A 25,148-nucleotide genomic window follows, 5' to 3' on the forward strand; every position below is an offset into this window, starting at 1 on the left:
CAGCACTAAGGTCTAGGAGCACGAGGACAGATGCAGAGTCTTGGTCTGACGCCATTAAAAGGTCATTTACCACCTTCACGAGTGCAGTCTCAGTGCTATGATGGGGTCTAAAACCAGACTGAAGCATTTCGTATACATTGTTTGTCTTCAGGAATGCAGGGAGTTGCTGCGCAACAGCTTTTTCTCAAATGTTTGAGAGGAATGGGAGATTAGATATAGGCCAATTCATTTTTTTATATTTTCTGGGTCAAGGTTTGGCTTTCTCAATAGAGCCTTTATTACTGCCGCTTTTAGTGAGTTTGGTACACATTCGGTGGATAGGGAGCCGTTGATTATGTTCAAAATAGGAGGGCCAAGCACAGGAAGCAGCTCTTTCAGTAGTTTAGTTGTTATAGGGTCCAAGTATGCAGCTTGAAGGTTCAGAGGCCAATATCATTTTCATCAATGTGTCAAGAGATGTACAGTTGAAGTTGGAAGTTCACATAGGTTGGAGTCATTAAAACTATTTTTTTCAACCACTCCACAAATTTCTTGTTAACAAAGTATAGTTTTGGCAAGTCGGTTAGGACGTCTACTTTGTGTATGACAAGTCATTTTCCCAACGATTGTTCACAGACAGATTGTCACTTATAATTCACTGTATCACAATTCCAGTGGGTCAGAAGTTTACATACATTAAGTTGAATGTGCCTTTAAACAGCTTGGAAAAATCCAGAAAATTATGTAATGGCTTTAGAAGCTTCTGATAGGCTAATTGACATAATTTGAGTCAATTGGAGGTGTACTTGTGGATGTATTTCAAGGCCTACCTACAAACTCAGTGCCTCTTTGCTTGAAATCATGGGAAAATCAAAAGAAATCAGCCAAGAACTCAGAAATAATCTGGTTCATCCTTGGGAGCAATTTCCAAACGCCTGAAGGTACCACGTTCATCTGTACAAGCAATAGTGCGCAAATATAAACACCATGGGACCATGCAGCTGTCATACCACTCAGGAAGAAGACGCGTTCTGTCTCCTAGAGATGAACATACTTTGGTGCGAAAAATACAAATCAATCCCAGAACAACAGCAAAGGACCTTGTGAAGATGCTGGAGGAAACAGGTACAAAAGTATCTATATCCACAGTAAAACAAGTCCTATATCGACATAACCTGAAAGGCCGCTCCAAAAGGAAGAAGCCACTGCTCCAAATATGCCATAAAAAAGCCAGACTACGATTTGCAACTGCACACGGGGACAAAGATCGTACTTTTTGGAGAAATGTCCTCTGATCTGATGAAACAAAAATAGAACTGTTTGGCCATATTGACCATCGTTATGTTTGGAGGAAAAAGGGTGAGGCTTGCAAGCCAAAGAACACTTTATATGTCTAGTTGCAAGTTTTTTAAGTCATATGTACAGGATACTGATGGTAACACCATCCAACGAAATGCTTACCTGCAGGTAGCTTCTCGACAAAGAAGCCATGAATAACACGTGTATCTTTTATCAATGTTTATTATGAGTATTTCTGCAAAATCACTGGATGTTTTGGAATCAAAACATTAACTGCACGTAACGTGCCAATGTAAACTGAGATTTTTGGATATAAATATGCACATTATCGAACAAAACATACATGTAATGTGTAACATGATGTCCTATGAGTGTCATCTTATGAAGATCATCAAAGGTTAGTGATTCATTTTATCTATATTTCTGCTTTTTGTGACTCCTATCTTTGGCTGGAAAAATGACTGTGTTTTTTTGACTTGGCTATGACCTAACATAATCATATGTTGTGCTTTCGCTGTAAAGCATTTTTTAAATCGGACACGATGGGTAGATTAACAAGACGTTTATCTTTCATTTGCTGTATTGAACTTGTTAATGTGTGAAAGTTACATATTTCTAAAAAATACTTTTGAATTTAGCGTGCTGCCTTTTCACCTGAATGTTGTCGAGGGGTTCCGCTAGCGGAATGCCTGCCCTAGAAAGGATAAACAATATTTCCCACGAATTAAGTTGCACGTAAATGTGCGTCTTTTCTGTTCAGCAAGTCTAAAACAGTACATATAGGCTTACAACGACACATTTTAAAACATGGTTAAACAAAGACAACATTTCTGTATATTCATAACGTTGAATTAGCCATTAAGAAGAACAAAAATGAAATATAAACTATCGCATCTATGGTTGTTGCAAAGGCTTGTGTGTAGCCTACTGGTTAAATGTGTCTTTTCGCATGAATTAAGAAGCACATAAATTTGTGTCTTTTCTCATGAATTAAGCCAGACAAAAACACACAGAATTTTCTGAAATGTATTATGTAAATATTTGCACGAATTGATTGTGAGACTGTGTTGCAACATCACACTGACTGGCGGTAGCTTTTTGTCCATAGTCCCGAATCGTGGTTACAATGGTTACGGTGTTGGTGTGTGCTGTTTAAATGAGTGCATCTTGGGCAACCAGTCTTCGTGGGGCTTCTCTTTATTGCGTACTTTCTTGAGTGCAAAATGACAGTTGTTGTGTATATGGCTGCATTTCAGATAGGCCAACCTTTTTCTATGTCGCAGTAGTATAGGAGCAATACCATGTGTAAACAAAAAACAAGTAGGCAAACGTACAGTTTTTCACCCCCTCCCTGCTCTCTTGCTATAGCATGTGTGTGTTGCTCTCAGAATGGGCATTTACTTTTATTCGCTGCAAATTAAAATTAGCTACTGCCATGTAGGACATTTCACATCAGCTATGACTAAAGAGTATGCACTTAGTTTGATTTAGTTAGCTTTTCTGAAACGCTCTCATACAGAAAATATTGCGAAACTTGAGAAGTGGCGGCTTGGGTAAGCTCAATGTGTCACAAATTCAAAAGAAATGTAGCCTATAGTTAAGCAATAATGCACAAGGGGGTGTGGCACATGGCCAATATACCACAAAACCGTACCTTATTGTTATTATAAACTGGTTACTAAAGTAATTATAGCAGTAAAAATAAATGTTTCATCATACCCATGGTATATGGTCTCATATACCACGGCTGTCAGCCAATCAGCATTCAGGGCTGGAACCACCCAGTTTATAATTCTAATGAAAGTTTAAGCTATGAAGCCTGTAAGAATTTTTGATAAGCTATTGGTGCTCATCCTGTAGAGGTGATATGTGCCTGTTGGTAGGCTCAAATTATGTGTATGCCTACGGCAGCATTTCGGATACACATGTAGTAGTGGGGGCACATGTTTTTCTTGTGTTATTATATAAAGCAACGGTTGTGACTGCGTAAGGCTACGTTTAGGTACATTTCAACAGTAGTAGGACCAATCTACCTTTTGTTATTATGGCTCCAAAGCAATACTAGTTGTACTCCCACCCCATGGATTTAAAATGTCTCCCTCTGGCATGTCATCCTGCTTCCAGGTCGGTTAAATCAAAAACACGAAGTGCCTGTGGCACTCCAGGACCAGGGTTGCCGACATTGGGTAGTCAGTAGTTACCACAGTCATAAAGTCGTAAACCCAGCCTATTTCGACAATTTATCTTCTTAAAATGTGATTTTAAACCTTACCTTGACCTAGCTCTTGAAAACTCTAGGCAATATTCTGCATTCTCCTTACAGTTCAGCCATTAGCTTCGCCCACAACTGGCTCATGTGAACTACAATCCAGACGCTGTGTTTTAACGTTTAGAAACATCAATAATCATAGTTTGCAGTGTGGCTTTCGAAACATATGGCCCTTATATTTAATCAGCGAGAAAGAATCAATTCAAATAAAATCGACACATTTACTGTAGCAGTTTTGCACAGATCCATACAGCTACGGGTGCCTCCATCAGACCAAACTACACTTGCCGAGTTATGCTTACAGGCTGACTACACCGCTCGTGTCCTGTGTGTTGCAAAATAAATTTAGACATGCATGTTATTCAATTATTGCACCCACACTGCTTGTGCGCGCTAACGAGCGCCTGCGTTGCCAAGGGCTAAAATAGAAGTCAGTTCTATTTCATGACGCAGCCCTGCCTCTCCCATCTCCTCATTGGTTTGTCGAAGCAGGTACCCATGTGCCATCTCCTCATTGGTTATACCCACATGGGTGACTGAAAGATGAACGAGGTCAGTGGCGGTAATGCACCTAATTTATGACAGTTGCCAATAGCAATATAAAGTCAAGGGAAGAAAAAGCCTGGAAGGAAGAGAGATGACTAGAAACGATTTGGTTGACCATTTTATGTGTGGATTAATTGGAGTAGAGGACCTTGTGCATTTCAGGTAAAATAACAACTCAATGTTAATATCCCAGGACAAATTAGCTAGCAACAGCAAGCTAGATGAAAAGGACAAATTAGCTAGCAAGCTAAATTGCCATAAATGTTTAATTCTTTTCTACCTGTCCCCAAATTAATCATTGGTTCAGAGTTTGTTTTGATATTTTAACCTGCGTGTCATGATTACGTTTGGGGGGACAAAATACATTTATGCACGATGGCGCACGCGCGCAGCCGGTTTGAATTCCGTGTAAAACACAGGTGTTCAGAGGATGTGAGATTGCTAATTAGCGCTGTAACATGGAGATATGGGCGTGTGGGAACACTAACACTAACCCTATCAGGGTGTGTATCAATTTAACATTTTGTTCTTTGAAAAATATTTCTTGGTGATATGAATAATAAGGTCCTTATGCTTCCAAACCCATACCGCAATCGACACGTATTAGTGTTCATATTGAGAGTAATGGCTCTAAACAAAACAGAAGACACCTTTGTCCAATGACTCGTGTGTGATGTAATGAAACTGAGTCATGATCACAGGCTAACCTTAACCACACTGCTAACCTTACACCTAACCTTAAATTAAGCCAAAAAAGCTAATCTTAGTTTTCATACATTTTTACGATATAGCCATTTTTGACATTGTGGCTGTGCCAACTAGTGGACACCGGTTGCCTACCCCTGACATATACTGAACAAAAATATGAACGCAACATGTAAAGTGTTGGTTTCATGAGTGGAAATAGAAGATCCCAGTAATGTTCCAAAAAGCACAAAAAGCTTATTTCTCAAATGTTGTATACATCCCTGTTGGTGAGCATTTCACCTTTGCCAGGATAATCCATCCACCTGACAGATGGGTCATATCAAGAAGCTGATTAAACGACATGATCATTACACAGGTGCACCTTGTGCTGGGGACAATAAAAGGCCTCTCTAAAATGTGAAGTTTTGTCACATAACAATGCCAGATGTCTCAAGTTTTGAGAGAGCGTGCAATTGGCTTGCTGACGGCTGGAATGTCCACCAGAGCTTTTGCCAGATCATTAAATGTACATTTCACTACCATAAGCCGCCTCCAACATCATTTTAAAGAATTTGGCAGTACATCCAACAGGACTAAAAACCGCAGAGTGTAACCGCGCTAGCCCAGGACCTCCACACCCAGCTTCTTCACCTGGGGGATCATCTGAGACCAGCCACCCGGACAGCTGATGAAACTTTTGAGTATTTCTGTCTGTAATAAAGCCCTTTAGTGAGGAAAAATGCATTCTGATTGGTTGGGTGTGAGTCCCCAGTGGGTGGGTTGGTGGCTGGCCTGGATGCCAAGTAGGTGGGCCTATGCCCTCCCAGGCCCAGTCATGTGAAATCCATAGATTAAGGCCTAATTCATTTATTTCAATTGACTGATTTCCTTATATGAACTGTAACTTGTATGTTTATTTTATATTTTTGTTCAGTATGTATGTGTGTATTCCCAGCCCATGACTCCCCTGACCTGTGAATGGCAGCAAGCAATACGCAACATAGCGTCTAGTCTGCCGGAAACTCACACTAAGAAGACGTAAACGGAAGTGAACAGTGACCACGTTAGCGTTTTTATTGTTGTTATTTAAACATTTATGAACACCCTAGAAAATACGAGTCTTTAACTCCACCGCATCACATACTTACCCCACGTAGTGTTTAATTCGCGTTGCAGACAGGACTTAGTTTATAGATGTTATCTAAACGCTAGCTTGCTAACGTGAGCTAAAAATGTCTAACTGTATGGCTTATCACGCTCAAATAGCCTCCATCATGGAGGTTCTAGCGAATGCAGCCGTGGCAGAGATATGTAAAGTCGTAGACGACGATTATGCACTGTTTCGTTTGGAAATAACTCAAAGCCAGAAAGAAAACAGAGGATTGCGGAGGAAACTACTGGAAATGAAGGTCGCACGGGAGCGCGCAGAAAGGATAATGCGAGAGCGAGTCCTCGCCAGTCGTCCCAGTAGTGTCAAGATCCTCGACCGATACAGAGGAATTACAAGAGGTACGTTTAGCTTAAGGCTGAGGATGCGCAGCCTATCGCCGTTCATATGTCCCGTAGTGTTGCCCCGTTCCTCTCTGTACATGTGATGTGTGTAATATTCATATGTGTAAACATACTGAATTATAATTGGATGCATTTTACCGCCGTATCATACTGTGCTATGATTGGTTAAGACCACCCAGATGGTTAGGTCATGTTCAGTTGATCATGGTTGGAGATATGTGAACATGCCAGTTATAACTAGCTAATAAAGAGCTACGTTAAGAAATATCCTGTAGTACTGCATTTTATTATTTTGTACAAAGCGTACAAAACAAGACAGTGTTACCAATAATTGGGTATTGGTCAGTTTTTGGATTGCATGGAATTATTCCCCTGATTACTTAGCTATCTTGCGCAAATACACAATATGGAACATAATACATAGATCAATGAATAGTATATCAAGAAGTTATGAGACCTTACATCCTGGCCAATTCTAGACAGTGTCAATAGTGTACAATATAGCGTTGAGTATTGACAGTAGATAACCTAACCACCTATTTTCCCCCAATCACTCTCTCAGGTGAAGGACATCTCACTGGAGGCCACAGGAGCTTTTTGAAGCCAGCGGGACACAATACATGGAGAGATGACCAACCAATCACTGTTGATGAGGGGAATGGAACCTCAACCCAGCACGTTATCATGATAGAGGTTTGTGTAATAGTGCTGCATAAAAAAATAAAGTTAATTTGTAAATCGATGTGGCTTGGTTATCTCAGAAAGGCTCCCCTCAGCTATTCACTTGCTTAAATGTACATCCTCATTTATCTGCCATAGGGGAGCTTATGAGACTTCCCTACGACATTGTTATCCTTGTTCTTGTTGTGTCAGTCTGCAGATGCAGAGGCTGCAGGTCCTGGGGTCAAGCAGGAGAGGTCTGAAGGAGAGGAGGACTTACGGCACAGCAGAGACAACCAGGCTGGAGCGTCTGGATTGCCCCCTGTAGCCACGGAGGACCCCACTACCACCCCAGTGCAGCCAAGGGCCCGACTCAGCATCGTTGAGGTCAGTGGAACGCAGAACGTTATCCTCAAGTCAGAGACGGAGACCAAGACTTTAACTGTAACACACAGGGAAATACACACAGGATCTGACCATAGATCAGACCCAGAGGGGCTGGGGAGACTGTGCCAACCTCCTGCTCCCGGATGAGTATTAACCGGTATTTCAGAGGACAGTTCATTCCCCTGGAGATGGTGAGGCATTAGACACTTGTGTTGATGATCGGTCTTGTTCTTACACTACAGAGATGGACCCTAGCAACATGCCCTTTGGTTTAGAGACACAGACTGATCTGTCTACAGGGGACTGGAACCAGTACAGTATTAGTGTATACTCTGATGGGCGTCTGGATAAGAAAGGGGAGGTTATAGTGGTAGATGAGGTGACTGTGAAAGTGGAGGGTGACGCTCCTCCCAAATGGAATGCAGATAGTCACCTTGGAGACAGACAGACACGGGGCAGTGATTTCTTACATTATAGGGAAAGCTTAGAGACAAATCCATACGTCGCGACCCACTCCCCTTTACACGTATTCAGGGATCTAGACCCAGTGTCCACTTTGATGGCACCTTCTGATTCACATGGCTACATCCTTTTTAATCAGGTATTGAACTCAAACAACAGGGCTAGAGCCCAGGCTCAGGGAGGGGGAGCCACATCAGGCAATAGTAAAGAGAAACGGTTCCTCTGCATATTCTGTAACAAAGGCTTCAGCTGCCCCCAGAAGGTGGAGAGGCACCAGAGGGTCCACACGGGGGTGAAACCCTTCAGCTGTTTCCAGTGTGAGAAGAGGTTCTCCCACCAGGACACCCTGAAGAGGCTGTACCTTTGAGAGCACCTTGACTGGAGGTGCATCACTGCATGGTATGGCAATAGCACCGCCCTCGATCGCATTGCGCTACAGAGCATGGTGCGGACAACCCAGTACGTCCAGGACCTCTATATCAGGCGGTGTGAAAGGAAGGCCCAGAAAATAGTTTAAGACTCCAGCCGCCAAGCTATAGACTGTTCTCTCTGCTTCAGCACGGCAAGCGGTACCGGTGCATCAAGTCTGACATCAACAGCTTCGATCCCCAAGCCATAAGCCTGCTAAATAGCTAACAAAATGTCTACATCGACCATCTGGGTTGACCCTTGTATTTTATTTTTGCATTGTCTCTATGCACACTCACACCAGAACACACACAAACACTCAATTCATAATTTGCTCACACACATAATATGCACATGCATTTATACTGACTCTACACCCACTCACATACATTCATCATATATGCTGCTGCTACTCTGTTTATCATATATCCTGATGCCTTGTCACCTTATTCCTATACATAACTACCTCTCTATCACTGCAAATTGTAATATGGTACTGGAACTGACTGATTCTGTTTATATAGTATGCTTATTTACTTTTTCCTTGTGTTACTTTTAGTATTACATTGCTATTGATTACTGTATTGCTGGGTTTAAAGATGACAAGAAAGGCATTTCACTGTACCTGTACAGGCGACATTAAAACTTGAAGGAGAGAAAGGTAATTTGCCTGTACACACTGCAGGAAGAGGTTCTCAGAGAGGAACTACCTAAGGATACACCAGCAGAAAATACATTCCACTCTATAAAATATAAAGTTACCATTCTTCTGATATCTTCTGACGTTTAATTCAAACCCTGCATTAATGACAAAGATACATTTTTGTTGTTTTCAGCAGAAATAATCCATAGCTTTTGTGTGATATAAGCCTAAAAAGTCTGCTTCATATTGCGTTCGTGCTGTGTAGGTTATATGATATTCAGATTTTCCCAAGACACTGTTAATAAATGCAGTTTATCAAGTTCAAGCTGATTTTTTTTTTTGTGTGTGTGTGTGGTTTTCATAGTGTATTTAACACTTGTTTAATAAACACAAAATGGGATTTTTTTATTCTTAGACTTTCATTGAGACTCAGTGAGACCCACACACTAACAAACACCTACTGTACACGTCAAAATAGTTTGTCTGATGACTTTTGACTTATCAAAGCTGACTTATTTTTTACCAACATCATCATATTTATGTCCACCGTGATGGGTTTAACAATGAAGTCATTCTGTAACTACAGTATAGGACTCAAACGTAGTGGGGATGGGTAAATACTCCATGTTGAAAAAGTGTTTATCTGTGTGTACATACCTGAGGGAGTGTATGTCTGTGTAATCTGTATCACCTGTCTCTTCCAGGAGGATGAAGGTCCAGAGGTGCTGCTGGTGAAGGAGGAGGTGTGTGAGGAGAGTCTGAGGAACACTGATGGGACCATGGTCATGGAGGACAACCAGACGACACCACCTCCTGAACCCACAGAGGAACCAGCTAAGCAGCACAGGACCACACACAGTCTCACTGAGGTGAGCCCACTGTGAACTACTGTCTGAATGGTATTAGGTCAGGGCCTATATCCACAAACCCTCTCAGAGTAGGAGTGCTGATCTAGGATAAGTTTTGCCTTTTAGAGCATAATGAATAAGACTATATAGACCGGTGGGGACCTGATACTCGATCAGCAATTCTACTCTTTGTGGATACAGGCCCAGAACTGGATTAAGTGTGGGACCATTCAATTATCAAACCATTAAAGATAGTCAAGTAGTTAAATCAACTAACATGTTTGCATAGTACTCATAGCAATCCCTCATTGCCCAATCACAAGATAGCAGTGTGCTCATATCAGATTTCTTGATCCAACATCCTCTCACTCTGTATCTCTTACAGTCAGTAGACATGGAGGATGGGAAGCCTGATCTGCTGCTGGTCAAAGAGGAGACAATAGAAGACGGACCAGAGAGCATTGACCTGCTGAGTGGACTAAAGATGGGGGAGCAAGGTAAGAGAGACATACATATAGATATACTTCAATGGGAATAGTGATGCACCTGGCTATTATTTTCTTTTCATTCATAAAATTAAGTCAATACAATTTAGGTTTACATACTAAATTATAATGTATGAACTTGACCAGGGCATTAACTCATGCCATGTTTGTAAAGTCTATTTTGTAACCTCTTCCTGCAGGTGGCTGGCTGGAGGCTATCAGAGGAGACTGGGTGGCCGTCTTCGATTCCCAGACGGGTGCAGCCAAGGGCCCAGGGGACGACGTCACTGAGCAGGTCCGGACCAGAGGCGACATAGTAGAGGTCAGTGGATGGGACAGCGTCCTCAACTCTGGGCTGGGGAACAACACAGGGTCCATGTTCCAGTTGAAACAGACAGTCGAACACAAAACAATCAAACGTAGTCTTCATATTTATTTATTCATCTTTATTTAACTAGGCAAGTCAGTTAACCCCTTAACAGGTGCTGCCTTCAGCCTGCCTTCTATAGGATCTATCAACTGGAACATGGACCCTGTGACAACACAGACCGTGTCCGAATAACCATAATAGCATACTGCATACTGTACTTAAACTGCGTAGTATGTACTCATTGTTATACTATTTATGACGCAATGACTTGTTGTGTGATTGCTTGAGCTTTCTGTTTGTGGGCCTTCAAACAGATGCAATGCAGCGCCGTCTGTTTAGCCAGCTTGCCAGCTTGAGAAGTAAGCGCCAAACGACTTGGAAACCCAGCTGCTTGATAACCAAATTAATTGTGAAATAAATTCAAATAGGTGTACTATAACTTAAGTTGAGTGGAATCTACTCACTAGAGTTAGCGAGCTAATTGTTAACCAGCAATGTTTGTCTGTAAAATGAAAGCAATGATTCCAAAAATTGATGGCAGGATCTAATATTTACGGTATTAAGCCCAAGGATACATGCACATGGGGATTTTGAATGTAAACTGACGAGAATATGATAAACCAGCTAAACATGTCAGAATCAGCTTTATTCCCCAAATATATTTGCATGTACAGGAATTTGACTCTGGGAAATGGTGTTGCCTCAATAAACAGACAAAATATATAGACTCAGAATTTCCACAAAACTTTAGACTAAACTATAAGCTACATGATAAATGATGCATGTAAGCGATATGCAGAGAGTGCAAAGAGCAATGTGCAGTTCTGGGATGATGGTGCAAAGTCCATAGACGAGAGAATCATCGTGATTGACCTGAACCATTTGGTAGAGGTGAGAGTTGGTGGAAGGGGTCGGCGATGATCTTTCCTGCACGGTTCCTTGCCCTGGAGTCATGCAAGATGTCAATGGAGGGCAGGCGGCAGCCAATAACCCTCTCAGCAGACCGGCCAATTATTGCAGTGATCGAGGAGGTGAGGATGGACTCAATGATGGTCGTTTAGAACTGAGTCAGTATACACAGCATTCAAAGGAGGACTGAGGTTAAAAAAACAATGCCATGCATTCACCAAACATTGCACTGAGAAACAGATTTGATGTATAGTAATTGGCTGATTGGGAACCATCCTTGTCTATCAATTACAGAATATTGAATGATTTCAATTTGGCATTGAAAGTTTTACAGTCTGTAATACAGGGGTCAAATCGTATAGGGAGTTTCATCAGATCAGATTTCATCAGCAACCCAGAGCCATCTGTGGAAAAATCATACGTAGAACAAAGATAAGCACATCATTCAACATAAGATTCCACCAATCTCTGCTCAACTCCTCACTTCCTCTACTCGCATCCTTCTCAAAACCCATTGGAAGAGGTCTGAGGCGAGGAACCTTGGGCCGTCTCCTCCGATGGGGTTTTAGGAGGAGCCATGGTCTGTCCTTGCATCCATAGCTCTTGTCTATGTATTTGAGTGGTTCACAGAAACAGTGGTGGGGAGTACGCTTTGTTATTGTTTCAACTGCTGTTGGTCACTTTAAGAAACACGTAAATTAGCATACAAGTATGTTTAAGCATACATGACTGTTGGGAGTGCGGTGCCATACCTTTAGCTCCCAGGTGCAGCAGAGCTGACACACTGAAGATGAAGCTGTGCCGGATGTCTTGACCACCCCCTGGCTGTTCTCTAGACAGCGGTAGCACTGGAATGAGTCCCAGGCACTGTTTGTGGCCAGGTCACCTCCCTCAGTGAAAATCTCCAGGTTCTTACAGCGGGGCAGCAGCATAATCTATAGAGAGGGCAGAACGATACAGGAGATGGAATTAAATTAAGTATGGAGTGGAAGTCCCAATTTACATCCATCGATATTGGTAAAAAAGGTAAACACACACACACACAGAGAGAGCGAGCGGTGTCAGGAAATGTCACAGTTCAAAAGGAGTTTAAATGTTTTAACACCTTACTGTTGCAATTAAGACTGCTGTAGCTGTAGGCAACTACGGATGATAATTTAGCCAAATAATAACACGCAATTTGGGACTGAGCCGAGCTGTACCAATCCACGCCACTTGTCAGTCAGCATGGCTCCGTGTTGACTTAGCTACAAGCCTTTTGCTACACTCGCATTAACATCTGCTAACGCTTTAACATCTGCTGTGACCAATACAATTTGATTTGACTTGAATGCTCTTAGTTCAATCAATCACATTTATTTATACAACCCTTTTTACATCAGCCAATGTCACAAAGTGCTATACAGAAACCCAGCCTAAAACCCCAAACAGCAAGCAATGCAGATGTAGAAGCACGGTGGCTTGGAAAAATTCCCTAGAAAGGCAGGAACCTAGGAAGAAACCTAGAGAGGAACCAGGCTCTGCGGGGTGGCCAGTCCTTTTCTGGCTGTGCCGGGTGGAGATAACAGTACATGGCCAAAGATGTTCAAACGTTCATAGATGACCAGCAGATTCAAATAATAATAATCAGTGGTTGTAGAGGGTGCAACAGGTCAGCACCTCAGGAGTAAATGTTGGGACAAGGTAGCACGTCCGGTGAACAGGTCAGCGTTTCTTAGCCGCAGGCAGAACAGTTGAAACTAGAGCAGCAGCATGACCAGGTGGACTGGGGACAGCAAGGAGTCATCAGGCCAGGTAGTCCTGAGGTATGGTCTTAGGGCTCAGGTCCTCCAAGAGGAGAAAGAGAGAGAATTAGAGGGAGCATTCTTCCTCAGGACACCGGATAAGACAGGAAAAATACTCCAGACATAACAGACTGACCCCCCCCCAAAATTAAATAATACAAATATGTAAATAACATTAAATTGCACATATTGAGGTATTCAGTACCAGTGAAACATTTGGACACCTACTCATTCCAGTGTTTTTCTTTATTTTTACTATTTTCTACATTGTAGAATAATAGTGAAGACATCAACTATATATGTTATATTTGAGATTCTTCAAAGTAGCCACCTTTTGCCTTGATGTCTTCACTATTGTTCGACAATGTAGAAAATAGTAAAAATTAAAGAAAAACCCTGGAATTAGTAGGTGTCCAAACTTTTGACTGGTACTGTATATACCTCAATATGAGCAATAGTGCCTTACCTCATGTTTACTTGACATGAAGTAGTGAAGCTGCGTGTAATGTTATTTTGAACCTTTTCCAAAGTATTCTAAAATTGATTTTGTCAAAGCAAGGGTACCAGATTTACAGAAAAGGTATAGTGTTACCATAGTGAGAAGTTATTCTCGTCACGTATCGTTTGGTGCAATAAATGTGATTGTAATGGCATTTTGTTTAAGTTAAATACTAGATTGACTCGGTGCGGTCTGACATGGTTATTTTTGTATCATTGCAAAGATTCCAATGGCTCCATATTGTTAGGTACTTCAATCGGTGTTAGAGATGGGCTTGACTGTGGTTAACATTTTATAATGTCATGTTTCTGTGTACAGTAAAGAGTTTCTTATATAAACCTTTATGCTTTTCTGTACCATCTTTGTTTGCAGACTGCAGTCCTTGAAGACCTGCTGATATCCGGTGTTACTGGCGGGAGAGACTGGACCTCTGATGTGGATGGTCACAAACCCTGGCAACAGATCAGGAACATGGATCAGGAGCCGTCGCTCTTCCTTCCCGAGTTGGAACCAGGACCCAACCGTGAGGGACAGAGACTCAACCACCACACAGAACACAACCAGTGGACAGGTGGACTGAACAACCTCAGTCCTGGTGGTCATCAGAGAGACGGAGGCTCCAGTCAGGGATCCAGTCTGCAGTCCAGACCCTTCTCTTCACAGTCTCAGTGCGGGGATAAAGCAGGACCTTGGGCTGATAGACCCTCCTGTTCCTATGATACACACACCACAATATCCATGATGAACAGTGCAGGTCACCCAGGGCTTCAGCCTTCTCAGAGAGTGGTGGGAGACCCTCCTGGTGGGAGTCTAACAGGAAGTCTGTCTTCTCCTTCAGGGTCTCATCTAATCCCTGGTGAATGGGTTCACAGAAGACCTGGGTCTAGCCTTCCTCAGTTACCTCATGGTTACCCCACCAATACAGAAAAGGTTAGGATGGGCGTTCACTTAGCCTATAACACAACACACAATCCCAACAACACCCAAACAATGGCAAGAGGTCACGGAGGGAGCTCAAAGACTAACCACCTGAGGGTGGTGACTCCCGTTTCTACCTCTGGTGTCATTGGGTCACAACGTGGGAGGCCGAGCATTAGGACGGACACCGACAAGCCGTACGTCTGCCCCACGTGTGGGAAGCGCTTTACTGAGGCGAACTATGTGAAGCAGCACCAGACCGTTCACACCCTTCAAGTGCAGACTAAACTACAAGAGCTTATCAGACATAGGAGTGTCCACAACGGGGAGAAATCGTAGCAGTGTGTCTTCAGATGTACGCAGGGGATGTCAGGGAATCACCTTTTAGCTGACATATTATAGTTATCATGTGAAGTGTCTTGGGGTAAGAGTGTAATTAACAACATACCCCCTCATTAACACTTTAACTTGTTTTTAAGAGACAGTACATCAAGGCTCGAACAAGGACAGTTTAATATTGACCTTACTGAGGTGATGTCGATGGAATAAAGTAATTATATTAGTTTCTACTCTATTCTTGCTAAACACACTGTTCTTTCTAAACAAGTTTGCTCTCAGCTTGAAAGATACTGATCATAGGAGATTTGATGTGTAAGCAGTACCGTATTTCAAAGAACAGGGTAAATTACTTTTTCATTTCACACCCTTTGAACTATTACGCCAACCAATAAGGACTACAGCCTTAACTTGTGGATTATGGAGAGTCTATGCTAATGGTGCCACGTCAGACACCCTACTCACTTGCACAGGTTCACCACAAAGGTGTCACCCCTCCTTTTTAAATTTTCTACACCAATGACTGAGTGCCCACGCCAACCGCCATTTTGTGAAGTTTGCCGATGACGCAGTCCTCTGGTCAATCCTCTCAAGAGCCTGACCATGGCCCAGCCATCCAGGACTTCATTGACTGGTGTGGCAGTACGCCGCTGGAGTTGAATGTCTTTAAGACAAAACACAATCATTGTACAATTAGCCCGCTAGTACAATGATCATTGATGGAGAGGAGGTGGACAATGTGGACCAGTATACATATCTTGGTACCATCTTTGATAACACCCGGAAGTTTGAGCAAAACACAGACGACCATCATCAAAATAGCAGATACAATACTTCCTCAGGAAATTGAACTCATTAAGTGTCCACAAATCCATATCGCAATCCTTTTTACAGTTCTTTCATCGAGAGCATTCTGTGTTGTCCTTCGTATGCTGGTTTACATCCCTCTCTGTCAAGAACAGATACTGCCTTCAAGCCATTGTGAAGACCTGCTCAAAGATCACTGGGCTGCCTTTCAGAAGTCTGGCCTCATTCTTTGAGCAGCAGGCCAGGAGGAAAGCCTATGACATTGTGGGGGAGAGCACTGTGTCCTCAACCCGCAGTTCCATCTGCTCCGCTTTGGGACATAACTTGTGCTTTCTCAAGTGTTCCACCATGCACTTTTAACTGATGCCTTAGTTGTTGTTTTTTTGTCTCCTACTTTTAAAAAAAATACTGTGTTTGTCCTGTCTGAAGCACCGTCAGCCCTGAACGAATTGCCTCTCGGGGATGAATAGTTGAATTCTAAGTTTTGAGAAGTAGAATAGTTGCGGTTTTCTTTTTCTTTTGTGCATCCTTTGCCCAGAGGCAGCGGGCTCTCCATGTCACACTCCTCAGGATCGACCTGTGTCGTGCTTTGCTCTCTGGAGCAGGTAGCATTGAGTGTAGAGGTGGATCAACTGAAAATGAATATTTCTGGTGTTTGTGATGCCCGCCGTTTGTTGAGATGTAGATCCGGTGGCAATGGCAAGACAGGGTATTCTCAATCTGTCTTGAACTATGACACAGAGTTTCTACTGATAAGGTCAGGTTATATTTGCTATTCTGTGAGGCCTATGTTCCAAACCCGCTATGGTGCTTTTGTTGCAAAGGATTCAGACATGTTGCAGCAATGTCTAGAAGGGAGATCCCACAATGTGAGAAATGTGCAGGAGGGCATAGTCAGAGTGTTGAGAGTTGGGATAGAGAAAGCACTGTGTCAACTGTGTGCCCTGTGAGAGAGAGACAGGTTGAGATTGACAGAATTCGAGTGGTACAGAAAGTTTCCTATGCTGAGGCAGTGAAGAGAATAGAGGACAGCCCAAGGGTGAGTGAATAGGCCTGAAGAGAGAGCTCCAGAGAGGATGAATGTCAGTAAAATAGGGTTTCTTGCATTTATTGCTATGGTTAACTGTCCTGCACTGATGGAGTGTAAAATCCCAGAAAATACAGGTAACTGCCAAAATAATGGAAACAATTGAGTAAATGAGGGATGCAAAGTATATTGAAAGCCGATGCTTTCACACAGGTTTGGTTCCTGAGTTAATTAAGCAATTAACATCCCATCATGCTTAGGGTCATGTATAAAAATACTGGGTAGGCCATTATTTTGGCTACCGTGGCTATGCCCCCATAGGATGACACTGTCCCCATCCACAGGGCACAAGTGGTCACTGAATGGTTTGATGAGCATAAATTGTGTAAAACATATGCCATGGCCATCTCAGTAACCAGATGTCAACCAACTTGAACACTTATGGGAGATTCTGGAGTGGCGCACGAGACTTTTCCTGCACTATCAACAAAACACCAAGTTATGGACTGTCTTATGGATGAATAGATGTCGCATCCCTCCAATAGATTTCCAGACCTTTGTAGAATCTATGCCAAGGCGCATTAAAGCTGTTCTGGCTCGTGGTGGCCCATGCCCTATTAAAGACACTTATGTTGCCGTTTCCTTTAATTTGGCAGTTACCTGTAGATGTGGCAGCAGCAGATATATTTTTGGGTCTAAGAGATTTTAGAAGATCTACTTACAGGGGGTTTAAAGAAAAGGGGACCATCCTTCCAGGCTGTTGGCCGGGGGGCTCATTTATAAACCGTGCATATACAAAATATATCCCAAAGGGAGAGTGCACCAGTTAATTCAAAGACCCATAAGAGGATGCACACGGGGGTAAAACCGTTCGGCTGCCACCTCTGCTGGGCCAGATTCTCCCACCTGTCCAACCTGAAGTGGCCCACACTGGAAAAATCCTACAGCTGCCCCCAGTGTGAGAAGAGATTCTCAACAGCACCAGCTGAAGAGGCACCTGAAGGTTCACACGAGAGAGAGAGGATGTTCGCCTGTAAGAACTACGGGAAGAGGATGCACACGGCCCATGTATAATATATGTAATGTAGTATTAGTAAGTTTGTAGTTCATTCTGTTGATTTTGGATGTAGTAGGGAGCTGGATGAGGTGAACAGAGGAAAGAATTAGTAGATTATATGGTGAAGGTTGGTGTAATGGTATCTGTAAAAATACTTCACAGATAAAGTGATCAGATGCTGGTATTTTATAAAGAGTAAAAAAAAACTTGACAGAAAGTAGTCTAGATGTGTGTAATGTAATGTTTAACATTTTCCAAAGTATTCTAAGTGGGGGCACCAGATTTACAGAAATGGTAAAGTGTTAGCATAGTGTGAACAGTTATGTAGATGTAATAAAGTAATTCATTTTCTTTCTAACACTGTTCATTCTGAACAAGTCTAAAACAAGTCATGAGATTTGATGCATAATGTAATAAGCAGTAACGTCATTCAAAAACAGCGCGCATACCCTATTCATTTAGCCACACCCTTGGAGCTATGATGCCAACCAATAACATCCTTTCTCTTCAGTGTAAACGGAAGTGAACTGACCAAGAACAATTTCCACGTTAGCGTTATTGTTGTAATTTAGACGCTTATTAACACCATGGAACTCAAAATATGACTCATTTAACTGCACTACATCATATACTTACACCAGGCAGCGTTTAATTCGCGTTGAAGACAGGACTTAGATGTTATCAAGATAACGCTAGCTAGCTGCTAACAATGGCTAACGGCATGGTTTTTCACACTCAAATAGCCTCCATCATGGAGGTACTAGCGAATGCAGCCGTGGCAGACATCTGTAAACTCGTAGACGACGACTATGCAGTGTTTCGTTTGGAAATAACTCAAAGCCAGAAAGAAAACAGGGCATTGCGGAGGAAACTACAACTACTGGAACTGAAGATGACACGGGAGCGCGCAGAGAGGACAATTAGAGAGCGCGTCCTCGCCAATCGTCCCAGTAGTGTCAAGATTCTCGACCAATACAAAGGAATGGCAAGAGGTACATTTAGCAAAAGGCCGAGGCTGTGAGACCTGTCGCCCTGATCCCCTCTGTGTGACTAGATGTGTCAACCACATATACGGTTAACCAGAATTGGGTCTAGGTCAGATGGATAGTAGGCAGTACTACCCCTGATTACTTAGCACAAAGACACTTAATGTACTGCTTTTCCTATTATTTACACATTGAAAACCATATGATGCATGGAACATAATTATAATAATCAAATCTATGAATAGTATATCAAGAGGTTGTGGAGTGTTATCTTACACTCTTGCCAATTCTAGTGTACAATATAGTGTTGAGCATTGACAGTAGCTAACCTAACCACAGTAGCTAACCTAACCACCTCTTTTTCCCAAATCACTTTCTCATGTGAAGGACATCTCATTGGAGACCACAGGAGCTTTGTGAAGCCAGCGGGACACAATACATGGAGAGGTGACCAACAAATCACTGTTGATGAGGGGAATGGAACCCCAACCCAGCATGTTATCGTGATAGAGGTTAGTATAATAGTGTTACATAAAAATATACAGTTACTTTAAATCAAATGTGGCCCGTTCATTTCAGAAAGGCTCCCCCTCAGCTATTCAGGGGCTTACATGTACATCTGCCATAGGGGAGCTTGTGAGACTTCTTTATGACATAGGGGAGACAACGACATTGTTATCCAATACAATTGATGTACCAGTAATAATCTGGGGGGTTGTTACGGTGACCAAATTACCACCACACCGGCAGTCTTGAGTCATGACCACAGCCAAAATCCACAACACCGTTTAGTCACGGAAACTAGGCTTCTCCTAGCTCTGATGCTGCTGATGGTAATTAGTAGCTTACCAAACTTGCTAACTGTCTGGTACGCAGCACTCTATTGTCCCTCTAACATCAATGCATATGTAATCGAAATTCAAATCAAACACTTCATGAGAGCTCACGTTGTGCAAAATTTCTATTGGCTATGCAATTGCTTGAGAAAACAGAGATTTGATGGGCTCTATTAATAAGAGGAGGAACCCAGCAGCTTTCCATAGGCTAGGCCTACTATATTTGTTTCTCAATTTTCCTAAAATTAAGCACATTGCTTCGCTTTACAACAGGAGTATAGCCTACCTGGCTGAGATGAAAATTAACCACAGGAAAAGAGTCTTCCATTTGCTGTTTAAGTGCATAGAAGACATGTATTTTTTTCCCCCTGCCCCTGTTCCCAAGACAGGTGCATGATAAATGGTCCAGTATAAGTCAAAACTAATTTCACACATACAGTGCTTTCGGAAAGTATTCAGACCCCTTCACTTTTTACACATTGTTACGTTACAGCCTTATCCCAAAATGGATTCAATATTTTTTTCCCCACATCAATCTACACACAGTATCCCATAGTGACAACCCGAAGATATGTTTAGACATTTTTGCACATTTATAAAAAAATACAAAACAGATAACTTATTTGCATAAGTATTTAGACCCTTTGCTATGAGACTCAAAAAATTGAGCTCAGGTGCATCCTGTTTCCATTGATCATCCTTTAGATGTTTCTACAACTTGGAGTCCACCTGTGGTAAATTCAATTGATTGGACATGATTTGGAAAGGCACTTGCCTGTCTATATAAGGTCCCACAGTTGACAGAGCATGTCAGAGCAAAAACCATGCCATAAGAGCTCAGAGACAGGATTGTGTCGAGGCACAGATCTGGGGAAAGGTACCAAAAAAGTTGAAGGTCGCCAAGAACACAGTGGCCTCTATCATTCTTAAATGGAAGAAGTTTGGAACCACCAAGACTCTTCCTAGAGCTGGCCGCCTGGCCAGACTGAGCAACCAGGGTAGATGGGCCTTGGTCAAGATGGTGACCAAGAACTCGAGTCACTCTGACAAAGCTCCAGAGTTCCTCTGTGGAGATGGGAGAACCTTCCAGAAAGACGACCATCTTTGCAGCACTCCACCAATCAGGCCTTTATGGAAGAGTGGCCAGACGGAAGCCACTCCTTAGTAAAAGGCACATGATAGCCCGCTTGAAGTTTGCCAAAAGGCACCTAAAGGGCTCTCAGACCATGAGAAACAAGATTCTCTCATGTGATGAAACCAAGATTGAACTCTTTGCCCTGAATGCCAAGTGTCACGTCTGGAGGAAACCAAGCACTGCTCATCACCTGGGCAATACCATCCCTACGGTGAAGCATGGTGGCAGCATCATGCCACGGGGATATTTTTCAGCGGCAGGGACTGGGAGACTAGTCAGGATCGAGGGAAAGATGAATGGAGCAAAGTACACAGAGATCCTTGATAAAAACCTGCTCCAGAGTGCTCAGAACCTCAGACTCTGAAGGTTCACCTTTCAACTGGACAACGACCCGAAGCATACAACCAAGACAACGTAGGAGTGGCTTCGGGCCAAGTTTTTGAATGTCCTTGAGTGGCCCAGCTAGAGCCCGGACTTGAACCCAATCGAACATCTCTGGAAAGACCTGAAAAAGTGAAGGGGTCTGAATACTTTCCGAATGCACTGTATATTATTTAGTATGTGAAAGACATGATTAAATTAAGAATAGTGTGATTGATGACAATATTAGCCTATCACTTGTAATATTATGTATTATCACTTGTGAATGATGCCCAGCTTGTGCAGTAAGGCAAGAAACAGTGTGCCTTTTTTTTGCAACTTTTTCAAATCAGTCACACACCTCATGTAGCCTAGCCCATATACCTATATGTTGATAAGGTTTGTAATCACAACTAAAGTAGCTAAATAACTTCTTAAAATTAAGCACATTCACATTCTTCTTTACAACCGGTGTAGAGCCTAACTGGCATACATAGGTGGTGCGTGAGTTTCTAGTTTGGAGAAGATAAATTTGCTTGTAAAAAATGCACCTTTGTAAAGCATTATATGCATAAATTGCATTTTCAGTCACGTTTGAGAATGGTGCTTTCCCACTAATTGATTGCATTTTGGAACATCTGCGCTTATAGCCTACTGCCGTTTGCGCGTTGCTGTGCTTAAAATGTGACAAAATAGCCTAATAGTTTATCAACATATTAAGCTAAACGTTCTGATCGGTTGGTATCAGCCTCATTGCTTTTAAAAAGTTTTTTTGGTGCGAGTGGTTGTATTAATTTGGGATCAATCGCATCCCACAACTGTCCCCAGAGTATGTTTGGAATATTTATTTCTCACACAGAAGGAAAAGTTGACCAATAGAATAGGTCAACTTTTGTACAATGGGGGATAGTAGATTGACATAGGCTAGTGCTTTTGCTGTCCGTTAGGTCTACTCATCTTGTTGGCTGACAGTTCTAACATCTTCAATATATGCCTCTGAATTCGATAAGAAGGACGCACACAGTTGCATTCCCGATGTGTCTGTCTCCACTTGTAGCTTACTGTGGAGCTGAGATGTTTGTGAGAAGGACCCAATCAGATGACAGGCATTGGCTAATAAGAATTTTGATTTGAGAGATCCATGTGAGTCAGAGTTGGTTCAGAGCACGGCGTTTGGCAGCCGGGAGAAGGGAATTATGATTATTATATTATAAACAGACACTGTGGCCGCAAAAGGCGTGGATTTTTTTAGGGGACGTTATGGCCACACAAGGGGGATGCCGGCGGGAAATTAGAGGCATTATCAAGTGCTTGTCAAATTGTGAATGAGAGACTGATGAAGTGTGTGCAGCCTGTGCAAGAAACAAAGCAGAGCTCATGCCTTTCATGCAACTCTTCAATTCATCATTAGTTGCGTCATGCAGCCTCATGTTTTAAAAATCTAAACATATAGCACAACGTTTATCACAACTAAAGTTGCATAAATAACTCTAAAATTAAGCATATAGGAGGACCTGTTTCTTTCTTAACCGCTCAACACAGAATAGCTGCATGTGCGCACTCCCTCTGAAATGATCCTATTTTATTCAGCTATGTTCAATTGTATTCTTCATACTATAAAATAATGCCATGGAATTCTAAGCAAATCTTGTTTGATAAATGTACTGGTGTAGCCCACAGCCATAGCCAGATCAGGACCTAACGTAAGGACAGCTCAGAGTACGCTATTCTATTCTTCTGAAATAGACTACACTTTCTTCATATCATGTTTCTTTAGGCCTGTCTAAAATAAATTATAGATTTATTGTGGTGTAGGCTATATTATATGGATTTATTAGGTCTGCATCAGTGGCTTATAGGTGATGCGTGGAAGCCAGGAGATGCTTAATGTGTTTGTTGATTAACAGCCAATTACCGTGAGACTGGCAGTTACTTGCTTGACAATCACTGGCCCTAACCTCCTCTCTTGTTGTGTCAGGCTGGAGGTCCTGAAGTCAAGCACGAGCGGACTGAAGAAGAGGAGGACCCACGGCACAGCAGAGACATCCAGACTGGAGTGCTTGAAGTGCCCCTTGTAGCCACGGAGGACCCTACCACTGCCACAGCGCAGCCCAGGACCCAATGCAGCATCACGGAGGTCAGTGGAACGCCGAACGCCGTCCTCAAGTCAGAGACCGACACCAAGACTTTAACTGTAACACACAGGCTCTTACACACAGGATCTGATCATAGATCAGACCCAGAGAGACTGGTGGTGGGGCCACTGGACTGTCCTCCTGCTCCTGGCTCAGAGTATTTACCAGTATTTCGCCAGAGAACGGTTCATTCCCGTGGAGATGGTGATGCATCATACCCTGACGTTGATGATCCATCTTGCTCTTATGCTACAGAGATGGAACCTGGCAACATGCCCTTGGGTTTAGAGACACAGACTGATCTGTCTAAAGGGGACTGGAACCAGTACAGTAGTAGTGTATACTCTGAAGGGTGCCTAGATAAGAAAGGGGAGGGTCTGGTCACAGATGAAGTGACTGTGAAAGTGGAGGGCGACGTTCCTCAAACATGGAATGCCGATAGTCACCTTGGAGACAGACACTCACAGGGTAGAGATTTCTTAGATTACAGAGAAAGCTTAGAGACAACTCAAAATGTCGCAACTAACTCCCTTTTACACACGTTCAGGGATCGTGACCCAGTGTCCACATCGATGGGGCCTTCTGATTCGTATGGCCAAATCCTTTTCGATCAGGTATTGAACTCAAATGACAGGGCTAGAGCCCAGGCTCAGGGAGGGGGAGCCACATCAGGCAATGTTAAAGAGAAACGGTTCCTCTGCATGTTCTGTAACAAAGGCTTCAGCTGCCCCCAGACGGTGGAGGTGCACCAGAGGATCCACACAGGGGAGAAACCCTACAGCTGTACCCAGTGTCACATGCGCTTTGCCCAGTCTGGCAGCCTAAAGAGGCACCAGAGGGTCCACACAGGTGAGAAACCCTACAGCTGCCCCCAGTGTGAGAAGAAGTTCTCCCACCAGCACCATCTGAAGACGCACCTCAAGGTCCACACTGGAGAAAGGCCGTTCGCCTGTACACTCTGTGGGAAAAGGTTCTCAGAGAGGAGCTACCTCAAGATACACCAGCAGAAAAACCATTCCACTCTATAGCTTCTGATGTTTAGATCAAACCCTGCATTAGAGACAATTATACATTTAACGGTTGTCAGCAGAATAGAACCACAGATCCATTTCGAATAATGAGAGTAACAGATTTCAGTGTTGAATATTCCTGGGTAGAATATTGCATCCAGACATTGTGTGATATATAAGGCTAAAAAGTCTGTTACATATTGTATTTGTACTGTGTAGGCTATATGATGTTCACAAATGCCTATTTCATTACTTTCATTTAACTCCTTCATTTTTTTTCCATTTTTAATGAGTTAATAAATGCAGTTCATGCTTTTTTTGTTGACATGTGTATTTGTGGTTTTCATAATGTGTATTTAACTTATTTGTTTCATAAACATAAAATGGGACTTTTCTTTGTAAGACTTTCATTAAGACTCTTTAGTATACAGCAAACCTGATCTCACCCTATTCTGCATACACCTGACAGTACTTTATAACCAACATAGGACTTAGTAAATACACCTACCTGGGTACTTATACCCACACACTAACAAACACCTACTGTACACATCAAATAGTTTATTCCGATTTGTCTGATGACATCATAGCTGACTTATATTTACCCACAACATCATATTTATGTCCACCATGATGGATTTAACAACAATTAAGTCATTCTGTAACTACACTATAGGACTCAAACGCAGTGGGGATGGGTAAACACCATGTTGAAAGTGTTTTTATTTTCTGTGTACGTACCTGAGGGAGTGTATGTCTGTGTAATCTATATTACTTGTCTCTTCCAGGAGGAG

The 25,148-nt window shown here is 42.6% G+C and overlaps 3 protein-coding genes and 1 long non-coding RNA gene across 5 annotated transcripts in view; 3 read left to right on the forward strand and 1 right to left on the reverse strand.

The window, feature by feature from the left end:
- Positions 1-5,739: 5,739 nt before the first annotated feature.
- Positions 5,740-25,148, forward strand: part of LOC112261324 (zinc finger protein 77-like) — a 32,041-nt gene continuing 12,632 nt past the window's right edge. Inside the window, exons 1-4 of the mRNA XM_042330499.1 lie at positions 5,740-6,289; positions 6,855-6,985; positions 7,166-7,339; positions 9,557-9,721. Coding sequence (XP_042186433.1) covers positions 6,013-6,289; positions 6,855-6,985; positions 7,166-7,339; positions 9,557-9,721 — 747 coding nt within the window. The 5' untranslated portion in view covers positions 5,740-6,012. The remainder of the gene's footprint in view (positions 6,290-6,854; positions 6,986-7,165; positions 7,340-9,556; positions 9,722-25,148) is intronic.
- On the forward strand, positions 10,167-15,228 carry LOC112261322 (B-cell CLL/lymphoma 6 member B protein-like). The gene is made up of 3 exons (XM_024436592.2): positions 10,167-10,197; positions 10,386-10,507; positions 14,120-15,228. Exons 1-3 carry the CDS (start codon positions 10,185-10,187, stop codon positions 15,002-15,004), a joined length of 1,020 nt encoding a protein of 339 aa, XP_024292360.1. The 5' UTR covers positions 10,167-10,184; the 3' UTR covers positions 15,005-15,228.
- On the reverse strand, positions 11,181-18,619 carry LOC112261325. 2 transcript variants are annotated; one of them, XR_002955157.2, is made up of 3 exons: positions 18,529-18,619; positions 12,217-12,399; positions 11,181-11,868 (listed from the first exon to the last, which is right to left on the reverse strand). It is a non-coding gene; the product is annotated as an uncharacterized LOC112261325 (long non-coding RNA). The 2 variants fall into 2 exon arrangements; XR_006084673.1 differs by lacking the exon at positions 18,529-18,619 and adding an exon at positions 13,124-13,178.
- On the forward strand, positions 18,602-24,679 carry LOC112261321. The gene is made up of 3 exons (XM_024436591.2): positions 18,602-18,884; positions 19,266-19,390; positions 23,188-24,679. The coding sequence occupies exons 1-3, from the start codon at positions 18,602-18,604 to the stop codon at positions 24,370-24,372; spliced, it is 1,593 nt and encodes a 530-aa protein (XP_024292359.2). The 3' UTR covers positions 24,373-24,679.

This window comes from Oncorhynchus tshawytscha, linkage group LG11 (assembly GCF_018296145.1).
Source record: "Oncorhynchus tshawytscha isolate Ot180627B linkage group LG11, Otsh_v2.0, whole genome shotgun sequence".
Classification (NCBI taxonomy): domain Eukaryota; kingdom Metazoa; phylum Chordata; class Actinopteri; order Salmoniformes; family Salmonidae; genus Oncorhynchus; species Oncorhynchus tshawytscha.

What these genes read in the sequence shown, in the direction of transcription:
- LOC112261322 (XM_024436592.2), top strand. An exon ending in CCAGAGGCGACATAGTAGAG is followed by an intron (nt 10,508 to 14,119) that starts GTCAGTGGATGG and finishes CTTTGTTTGCAG; the next exon opens with ACTGCAGTCCTTGAAGACCT.
- LOC112261321 (XM_024436591.2), top strand. Translation starts at nt 18,602, where the DNA reads ATGGCTAACGGCATGGTTTTTCACACTCAAATAGCCTCCATCATGGAG. An exon ending in ATACAAAGGAATGGCAAGAG is followed by an intron (nt 18,885 to 19,265) that starts GTACATTTAGCA and finishes TCTCATGTGAAG; the next exon opens with GACATCTCATTGGAGACCAC. An exon ending in AGCATGTTATCGTGATAGAG is followed by an intron (nt 19,391 to 23,187) that starts GTTAGTATAATA and finishes TTGTTGTGTCAG; the next exon opens with GCTGGAGGTCCTGAAGTCAA.